Below are 10,050 nucleotides of genomic sequence, written 5' to 3' on the forward strand. Positions count from 1 at the left end.
GGGGCACCTGCAGAACTAGAAGGGCCAGGTCAGGAGGGGGAGGTGGAGGGCCCGGGGATCCCATGGTAGCTGTGGCTGGAGAAGCAGGCCTGGGGCACCATGTTGACCTAAAAGCCAAGCTGAGGAGGTGGGCCTAGAGCTCTGGAAGGCCAGGCATCCATGGGAGAGGTAGGCTGCCCATGGTGGAGTGGACGCAACAGGTGGAGGGCTGCCAGAGGGGCCATAGGCAGCAGCAGGGACGTGGGGCTTAATTGCAGGGGTATGTGCCTCCCACTCCGAGCCCAGGGAGGGGGACTGTGAGGAGGGAGAGCCTCGCCTCTCCCTTGTGCTGTTCAGGGCCTCTCACTAAGTGTCCACAAGGAGGCCCTGCCCCCTCAGAGCCTGTCCTTGGGCTCCCAAGGTGAGAGGCCAGGATCTGGGGGAGGGGGCGATGGTGGGTGGCACCTGCCCAGGTGGCTGCCCCTCCAGCGCTCCCCTCCCCCACAGAGTGGCGCCAGGGCCGCATGGCACGCATCATTCTGCAGGATGAGGATGTTACCACCAAGATCGACAACGATTGGAAGAGGCTGAACACACTGGCTCACTACCAGGTGACCTCCAGACGTCCTGACCCTCTGGCCACGGCTCAGGCCTCTCTCCTTAGGGCCCTGGGGCAGTGCGGGAGCCAGTGTTTGGGCCCCGCGCAGCCCTGGAGCTGCACTGGTGGGGAGTGTGAGGCTCAGGGGTGCGGTGACTGGCCTCCAGGGTCAGATGCAGGAAGCAGTGCCATCTGGGTCCTGGATGACAGGGCACACATCTCCTGGTCCTCTGCCCACAGGTGACAGATGGGTCCTCCGTGGCCCTGGTGCCCAAGCAGACGTCCGCCTACAACATCTCCAACTCGTCCACCTTCACCAAGTCCCTCAGCAGATACGGTGAGGGGCTGAATGGGGACAGCAGGGCCCTCGGGCTTGGATGGGGCGCCTCCCGGTGCTCCCTGCTGCAGGCTGGGAGGGGGCTGCTTTGTGGCTTGTGCCTTGGTAATGGCTCTCCCCTTGTGTTACCTTATGGTCCATTTGGCCATCCCCCTGATGTCACTGTCCCCAACAACCTGGGGAGGTGGGGCTGTTGGCTCCAGTTTTCAGATGAAGAAACAGGCCCAGACCAGGATGGGCATGGGTGCTGGGCACGGAGGGCCCCCCACTGATGTGCAGGGTGCCCCCAGAGAGCATGCTGCGCACAGCCAGCAGCCCCGACAGCCTACGCTCACGCACACCCATGATCACGCCCGACCTGGAGAGTGGCACCAAGCTGTGGCACCTGGTGAAGAATCACGACCACCTGGACCAGCGGGAGGGCGACCGAGGCAGCAAGATGGTCTCAGAGATCTATCTGACGCGGCTGCTGGCCACCAAAGTAGGCCCTGGAGTGAGGGAGCGGGTGGCGGGGTGAGGGGATGGCCGGGCCCTGGCCTCTGAAAGCTGAGGGGCAGCAAAGCCCTCATCCTCACCCTTGGTCTGTGGCGTGCAGCTGCCCGGGCCACCAGGAGGGGAGGGGCAGCCTGGGGGCCCCCTAGAGCTCTGTGCCCTTGCCTGCCCACAGGGCACTCTGCAGAAGTTTGTGGACGACCTGTTCGAGACTATCTTCAGCACAGCGCACCGTGGCTCGGCCCTGCCGCTGGCCATCAAGTACATGTTCGACTTCCTGGATGAGCAGGCTGACCAGCACCAGATCCATGATTCAGATGTGCGTCACACCTGGAAGAGCAACTGGTAGGTCCAGGGGCGGGCAATGTGGAGGCTACCCGGGAGCAGCAGCCAAGGGCTACCAGCACCAGATCCCGCTGGCCTGCAGGGACGGGTCCTCATAGGTTAGGACAGGGGGACAGGGGCCCCTGGATTCACCACCCCCATGCCGAGGCCAGCTCCTCTTCCGGAGGGCCTTCCCGACTCGTGGTCTCGGGGGCATCTGTTGCTCTCCTGCCCCACGTGTGGGCTCGTGCTCCGCTCCAGCTTGCGGGGCCTGCCTGAGGCCTGGGAGGTGGCTGCGTGTATTTGTGCGTGTATATTTGGGTGGGCGCGGCTGTGTGCAGGTATGAGAACGCGGGCTTGTGTGTGAGCGGCAGGCTCGGGGATGGGCCCGTGCTGGCTGGCTGCAGTGCTGAGGAGAGCAGTGGGAGCGAGCGCCCCTGCAGCCCTTACCCCTTTGCCCCGCAGGGCCAGAGGCCACTGTCCAGCCTGGCTCTTATCTCCCTGAGCCTGTGTGTCCTCAGCACTATTTGCCCTATTCCCAGAGAAGCTTCTGTGCCTTTGGCCTCTGGCATCTTCCTCCCTTGTCCTTGGGAGACCTTAGCTCTCTGGGACCTTGACGTCTACATGCTGGTGCTGCTTCCCAAGCAAGCAGTACAGCCCTGGCCCTTGGGGTCCACCCTGGGCCTCCTGCTGCACCTGTGCTCCTTGAGGGGGGTTCTGTGGGGCACTGGAGAGGAGACAGCACCATATAGGTCTGCATTGTCCAGGGGGATGTTCTGTGATGATGGAATGTTCTAGATCTGTGCTATCCAGGCAGCAGTAGTAGGCAGTGCTGTGTGGCTGAGCGTTTGACATAGGATTAGTGCAACTAAAAATCTAGATTTTTAACTTCATTTGATTCTGTTTAAACTTAGCCACGTATGGCTGGTAGCTAGTGCATAATTGGCTGGTGGCTGTCCTGGAGGTGGCATTTTGGATGAAGAAGTCTGCTCTCTGTGGGGCTGTGTCTCCTGGACCCCTTCCTGGTCTTGCTTCCAGGGCCTGCCTGGGTAGGAGCAGGGGTGAGCCAGCCCAGGTGTGCCCTGCCCCGGGGGCGAGCCTGTCTAGGTGTGAGTCAGCCCAGGAGTGTGCCTGCACGGGCGTGTGCATGCCTGGGGGTAAGCCAGCCCAGGAGCGTGTGATCCCTGATGGCATCAGGCACGCAGGCCTAGGAGGACCGTGGCCATGTGCAGTGGGCACCCAAAGGTGAGGGAATAGTTCTGGGTCTGTACACATCAGCCATGCGTGCCTATGTGCAGGGACTGCTCTCCAGGAGGCACTGGGTGGCAGGGATGCACTCGCCGAGAGTGCTGGCTTGCTCTGGGCCTCAGTTTCCCCACATGCATGGAAATCCATGACCACTGTGAAGGTTAGAGCCAAGAGGGCTGCAGGAGCCCTGTGCGGCCCCTTCCCTTGCCCTCGAGAAGGGCTGCCGAGGCCCCGTCTGACTGTGCATCGGGACCCACCTGCCCGCAGCTTGCCTCTGCGCTTCTGGGTGAACGTGATCAAGAACCCGCAGTTCGTGTTTGACATCCACAAGAGCAGTATCACGGACGCCTGCTTGTCAGTGGTGGCCCAGACTTTCATGGACTCCTGTTCCACGTCCGAGCACAAGTTGGGCAAGGACTCGCCCTCCAACAAACTACTCTATGCTAAGGACATCCCCAATTACAAGAGCTGGGTGGAGAGGTAGGCGGTGCGGGGTGGGGCGGGCAGGCAGGCCAGCCAAGGGCCAGGACCCAGCTCACAGCCCCCCGCCGCCCGCCCTGTGCAGGTACTACGCTGACATCGCCAAGATGCCTGCCATTAGTGACCAGGACATGAGCGCCTACCTGGCCGAGCAGTCGCGGCTGCACCTGAGCCAGTTCAACAGCATGAGCGCCTTGCATGAGATCTACTCCTACATCACCAAGTACAAGGATGAGGTAAGCGTCTCCCCAGAGGCAGACCCCTGCCAGGTGTTGCCAGGCAGGCTCCCTCCCTAAAGCCCCCTTGGCAGTCCCCTCCCATGTCTCAGGCTGGTCAGGCGCTGCCGTTTCCACTCTGCACCGTGACTGGCCACCTTGCTCGCTGGGGCAGGGAGGGGATGCTGTTGGGACTCCCTGCCAGCCTGGGAGGGTCGGGCGGGGCTGCAGCAGGTCAGGGGTTGTGCTTGTGGTCATTGTGGGGTGTGGGGGAGTGGGTGGCAGTATCTTTCCAAGGCGGAGACCATGGCCTGGTGAGTGACCATTCGCTGAGGGCTGCTACGGGGTTTGTCAGCCTGGGTAGATATATCCAGGGCAGGGCACCAAGCCTTTCCTCAGCCTTTAGCGCTTTCCCTGCAGACTTGGAGCGAGGCCTCAGGAGGCCTCCTTGGTGTCTATGCGGAGCTGGGGCTCCCTGAGCTGACTGGGGAAGGAGGTGGACATACACCCTAGATTGGATACAAAGGGCCAGAGCAGCAGGCTGGGCCTGGCTGGTACCAGGGTCTTGAGGCCAGATTGGGCCCTGTGGCAGGACCGTGGAGGCTGCAAGGCTGAATCGGAGGAGAGAGGAGTAGGGGAGGCTGAGGCAGGGTCGTCATGGGCTGTGTGGGCCTTGGGGAATGTGGGCTGTTCCCCGAGTGAGACAGGCCGTTGAGGTTTAGAGCCGTGATTGGATTGCCAGCTGCCAGGGGACGAGAGTAAGGCAGGGGCCGGTGGGGGCTGTGGCTGGGCCATGGGGCTCCGGGGCTGGTCTTGCCCATCTGACGAGCTGCGGGCCTGTCCCCAGACCTGTGGCTGAGTGACAGGAAGTGGGGCGGGCCGCCGTCGGCACAGGTCTGAGGGGCAAGGGCTCCAGCTGTTCAAGTCTAATGGGGAAGATCTGAGAGCAGGAGCGTCTTAGGCTCCCAGCCAGGGCGCAGGGGCAGCAGCTGAGAGCAGGACCTGTGCCCCTGACTGGAGGAGGCAGCCCCAGAGGGGAGTCCAGAGCCCTGGGACTGAGCCAGGGACGGGCCATGGACAGATGACCGGGCCCTGAGGAGGCCGAGTGACCTGCAGGTTGGGCACTGAAGCCTGCCTACTCTGGGCTGTCCAGGGAGCGTCGAGGGGAGCCTGGCAGTCCTTCCTGGGGAGCGTTGTGCATCAGGATGCAGAGAAGCGGGCGTGGCTGTGGGGCCTTGTGCTGGGCTGATGGCAGCTGAGGGGGGGACAGAGCAGACTGTGAGGGGTGGGGTCTGTGCCCCAGCAGGCCAGGCCCACCCTGATGTACCTACGAGATGCTGTGCTGAGGGAACCAACTCAAGGGGCTGGCATAACGAAAGCCCTGTTAGGGGTTGGGACTCTGGGGATGAGGTAGAAAGGTGACCTGGGGGACTCCTCCTCCACACCAGGATCCCGGGGTCTAGGCTCAACCCAGGTCCCTCAGCTGGGAACCGTAGGGGTGGAACCTCACCCTGGCCCCAGGGTCCCCACTGGTCAAGGCCATGTGACACGCTCACTGGGCACCCCCCGAGCTTCTGTGCGCTGGTCCCACGGGAGCAGGGGGCCCTGGCCAGGCCATTGACGCCCCACCCACCTCTGCAGATCCTGACAGCCCTGGAGAAGGATGAGCAGGCTCGGCGGCAGCGGCTCCGGAGCAAGCTGGAGCAGGTGGTGGACACGATGGCCCTGAGCAGCTGAGACCCTCGGCCATCACCGCCCAGAGGGAGTTGCGTAAGAGGGCCCACAGGGCCGGCCTCCGTCCAGCAGCCAGAGCTGGGAGGCCCCGGAGGCAGCCTCGCCCCAACTGTGCCTCGTGCCAGCGCGCTTGGGGCCGGCCGTGCGGTTCAGCGTCCTCCCGGCCCTCTCCCTCCTCCTCCCACCTGGCGGGGGTCCTCGTTCTTGGTGTGGGTGACCACGCCCCTGCGGCACCTTCCATGCCCAGCTGCTCAGCACAGGGCTGCAGGAGCCCAGGTGTGACTGGGAGCTTCTCGGAAGAATGGGGTGACCGCCAAGGCCCTGGGGGGCAGGCTGGAGCCCTCCGGGAAGGGCTGGCTAGCCCAGTCCATCTCCTTGAGGCTGTGCTGCCATGGTCGGGGGGGCCAGCACAAGGGGCCAGGAGGGCACCAGCTGTTCCCGGCTTGCTGGGCGGATTGCGGGGCCCGGGGCCCGATGGCAGCCCCGAGGGAGGCTGAAGGCCCGGGGCCCACCAAGGGGAGCTGGAGTCGGCCTTCCCACTGCTGCCTGCCACATCCGGCACTCCCCACTTGCTGCCGCATGGCCACCACCATCCTCCGATTCACCGCGTGCTCTCCGCGGCCGCGGCCGAGGCCGGAGCACCACATCAGCCTCGCCCAGAGAGGCCCCAGCTCCCTCCCGTGGAGGGGCTGCAGAACGGTTCACTCAGAGCCCTCATGCGACTTCCAGAAGGACTCGGTGACTCCTTTCCTGTCCTCAGGGCTATGCGTCTGGGAGCCGCTGGGGCCAGGGCTCCGGGTCACGAGCGCACGTTCCCGTTATTTATTCCCCCCTGCACAGCGCCACTCTTGGCTCCGGGCCCTGGGCGGGCGGGGCTGTCCGGCCCTGCGGGTCTGGGAGCAGCCCCTGATCCCCTCCTCCCTCATCCCTGTCTGTGTCCCCTGCTCTCCATGTCCACCTTTAGCAGCTTCCAGTCTGGCATCTCTGCAGCATGCCGGCCCCTCAAGAGCGGTGGGAGGTCTGGGGGACTGGTTTGGAGTTTTTTTAGGGGAACAGAGGCACCCTGCTGCGCTCCGTGTGGGCAGCTGGGGCTGTGGCGGGGCCCCTGGGAGTAGGACGCAGTGACCAGAGGGCCTGGAGGTTGGCTCTGCCCCCCCACCCTCAGTGAGCAAGAAAGAACAAATTTTTAATTAAAAAAACTCTGTACATATATATGTATATATATATGTGGCTCTAGCCTCAGTCTCCAGCCCCAGTGGGGTCTGTACAGTTACCTGGAGGAGGAGAGATTTTACAGTGTAGAATAAGGGAAATTAAGGCAGTGGGGAAGCAATACCAAATGGTCGTGGGGAATGTGGCTGGGGCTCCCCTGAGTGGAGCACCCCAAGGCCTCCGCCCCTCGACCTGCGGGTCACCCTGGTTTTGTTTTGACGTAAGAAGGAGCAAACTTGTCGCCGGCCCCAGAGCGTCTAGGGCGCAGGGCTGTGCATTCCTGCATGACCGTGCTAGCGTCTAGTCTGACTTGATCTTTTTAAAACTGCAAGTGTTAAATACTAGAGGTTGTTAGACCCCCTTTTTTATGTTTTTTAATTAATCAGTCACTCATGAAAGCAAACAAGCGGGCCCGGCCCCTTTACAAGTCCACTTTTTCGACGGTACTAAAGATTCCTACGGACTTTAAGGGACAGCTAACTGTGGCCGGCCCCGTGCCCGTGGGCTGCCCGTCTGGGGGTCCCCCCTCCTAAGCAGCGTGAGCCACACCTCAGAGACCGGGCCGGGGGCGCCATGATATCCCAGCATTCCCGGCGTGGGAAGCTCCTGGAACGGGGCTGACCTGGGCGGGGGGTTGCGGGGCCGGGGGGTCCCCACAGGCGCCAGGCTGGGCTCAGGCTTCCCACTGCCGTGGGTGCCCCGTCAGAGCTCAAGCTGGCCTGGCCCCAGCGCAGCCCCTGTGGCCTCGAGCGGGGGCAGCTGAGCGGAGGCCGGCCCGTCTGGAGACCCGGCTGTCTGGGTGGCCGCTTGCCTCGGCTGGACGCGCGTCCCTGGGTGGTCCCCTGGCCCCTCTGACGTTGCTGGGCCGGGCCTGGGGGCAAGCCCCTGTTTCCCCTCCCTCCCCGGAAAGTCTTCCCAGGGCACTGGCTTCTGCTCTAAGCCCTCGTTCTTCCAGTTCTGTGATGGTTGGCTTGGGGCTCCTCAGCCCCCCGGCCCCTCTTGAGAATCAGTTCCAGCCCCTTCCTCTGCCCTCTTTGGCCCCCGCAGAGCTGAGCCCCTGTGCTGGCCTGAGCGAGGCTGCGAGTTCCAGGGCAGAGGCCCGTCCACGTGCCCGTGTCACCTGAACTGTGGGCGGGCAGGGCCGTGGTGGCAGGGGGAGGCCAAGCACTTTAGCAGTACCTGTTTACATGCAAGCCCAGGGAGCTGACCCTCAGCCTGCCCCGGCCAGGCAGCAGCTCCCGCACCTTCCTTCCTGCTGGGTCCTGCAGTTAGGCCCTGCCTTCTCCTTGTCACTACTCCCCACGCCCTCCGAGTCTGTAGTATCCTACCGGCACCTCTGCCTCTGCGCATCCTCCCGCGGTGCCCCAAGCTCCGGCACTGGTGTGGGGGCCCTGGCAGGAGCCTGGGATTGCAGCCCTACTCTGCACACTGAGGGGAGTGCCATGGTTCTGAAGGCCCCTGTGCAGCCCCAGGGCTTGGGGGATCCAGGCCAGTGTGGGATGCAAGGGCTCCCAGCCTATCCCGGACACTGCTGCTATTGCCACTGCTACAGGCCACCCCCCCACCCCGATCTGCATGGTCTCAGGAGTGCCCTCAGACAGCCCAACCTCCGTCCGGGAGCCCCGTCTCTCCATATACCTCGAGCTTGCCCTGCCCTCCCTGACCCAGGGCCTGACGAGCCGGGGCTGGGGGCTGAGGGGAAGAGGGACCTGGATCCCCCTAACGGCAGGCCCCTAGCATCCCTCCCGCCCTCTGGTTTGGCCTGGCTGAGGCCCAGCTCCCCCGTTCTGGATCTGATGGCTCACGTCGTTGGTGCTACACAAGCTAGAGTAGATATATTTAGAAAGAGAGAAAGATATTTTTAAGACGAAGCCCACAATTAGCTGTCCCATAACGCCACAGAGCCCCCACCCAAAAGAAGAGCGATCACCCGGCCGCCCGAGCTGCCCACCGGGCTCTTGCTCCCCGGGGGCAGCGTGGCTGACGGGGCGGGGCGCTCAGCCCACGGGGTGTGTAAATATACGGCGATTTCCTATTTTACTGTTCTTCAGATTTAGTACTTGTAAATACACACACACATTAAGGAGAGATTAAACATTTTTGCTAAACGTCCTGGCTCTGTGTGTCCTTTGCTAGGAGGAGTTGGGGCGGGGCCCACAGAAACGCGGGCACCTCGTGCACTCAGGTGGCAGCCCCTGGCTGAGGCCGGGTCCCTTGCCTGCCGGGCCAGGTACCAGCGGCCTTCCAGGAGCTTCATGCCGGCCTCACCCCACAACAAATTGCAGGTGCAGGTGCAGGTGCAGGTTCTCAGCCGCCGCTTCGCCAGACCCTGGTGGTTTGCTGCCCTGGGCGGGGTTGCTGTGCCTGGTGTCTGGGGCCCCGAGGCACGCTGGAACCCTAGGAGGGGACTGAAGGCCACCAAGAGCCAGCTGTCCCCAGGGCCCCACGCCATCTCTCAGAGGTTCTCCCGCTGCGCCCCACCCCCACCCCTTCCCCGTGTGCTAGGCTTGCGATCACCCGGCTCCACGTGGCAGTTCCCATGAAGAGTTGGGCAGATATTTTCCTGATGAAAAAGGTGTTGGCCTGTGGCTCTGCATAGGCCCCTCTCTAGGCCCATGTCCTCCGTGGCCCACTACGGGTGGCGTTCCGACCCCAGAGGTGGGCGTGGGGCTTGGCTCCGGTAACCGGACGAGGGGCCTGTCTCTGGGTGGGACAGGTGTCCCCAGAGGACGTGTCTGCCGAGTGGGCACCTGTAGCTCGGCCGCTGTGCAAGCCTGGCGCGTGTATGAGCGGGCTTGCGCCTCTGAGAGGTAGCTTCTCACCGCAGTGGACGGGGAGCCGGGGGGCGGGCACGCAGGTGCTGCCCAGAGCCACACGGTGGGGGTCACAGAGCCTGCGGACAAACTGGCCACAGCACGTGGGGAGGGGGTTTCCCAAGGAGCCAGGCTGCGCTCCGCAGCCTTCCGGCATGGTGTCTTCTGAGGGCTCTGACAGTGGTCCATAAATCATAATCAATACCTCCTGCTCCATAGCGGGCCTGTCCTGACAGCCGGGCTGCAGGCATTGAGCTCAGCGCCAGGCTCAATTACTAAAGAGAAATCAGTGTAATCACCATGAAATTGCATCGGAAACAAATTTAGCAAATGCGTCCCGTTTGGGGTGTGACGTGGCCCGTCCTCATGGCTCAGTCCCCTCCGGCTTTCCGGCACAATCAGCCCTGCCTCAATTACCCTCGCTAGGCTGCCGGGGGCTCAGCCCCACCAGCCCGAAAGCAGGCGATGGCCTCTGAGTCGCAATCAGCGCTCACTGCGCCGCGATCACGCATAATTACACAGCGAGCACAGGGCGGGGGCAGGCAGGCACCTTCTGATTGCCGCACACGTTGGCTCATCCAGGGTATTAAAACCACCAGCTATTAATACCGGGGCTTG

The 10,050-nt window shown here is 63.3% G+C and overlaps 1 protein-coding gene across 3 annotated transcripts in view; it reads left to right on the forward strand.

Annotated features, from left to right (window-relative positions):
* PLXNA1 (plexin A1) overlaps nt 1-8,727 on the forward strand; it is a 48,831-nt gene extending 40,104 nt beyond the window's left edge. For all 3 annotated transcript variants that reach the window (XM_072720135.1, XM_072720133.1, XM_072720134.1), the window contains exons 26-32: nt 487-590; nt 818-914; nt 1,205-1,395; nt 1,582-1,751; nt 3,246-3,458; nt 3,544-3,694; nt 5,315-8,727. In XM_072720135.1, the coding sequence (XP_072576236.1) occupies nt 487-590; nt 818-914; nt 1,205-1,395; nt 1,582-1,751; nt 3,246-3,458; nt 3,544-3,694; nt 5,315-5,410 (1,022 nt within the window). In that variant the 3' untranslated portion in view covers nt 5,411-8,727. The remainder of the gene's footprint in view (nt 1-486; nt 591-817; nt 915-1,204; nt 1,396-1,581; nt 1,752-3,245; nt 3,459-3,543; nt 3,695-5,314) is intronic.
* Nucleotides 8,728-10,050: the final 1,323 nt, after the last annotated feature.

This window comes from Vulpes vulpes, chromosome 9 (assembly GCF_048418805.1).
Source record: "Vulpes vulpes isolate BD-2025 chromosome 9, VulVul3, whole genome shotgun sequence".
Classification (NCBI taxonomy): Eukaryota; Metazoa; Chordata; class Mammalia; order Carnivora; family Canidae; genus Vulpes; species Vulpes vulpes.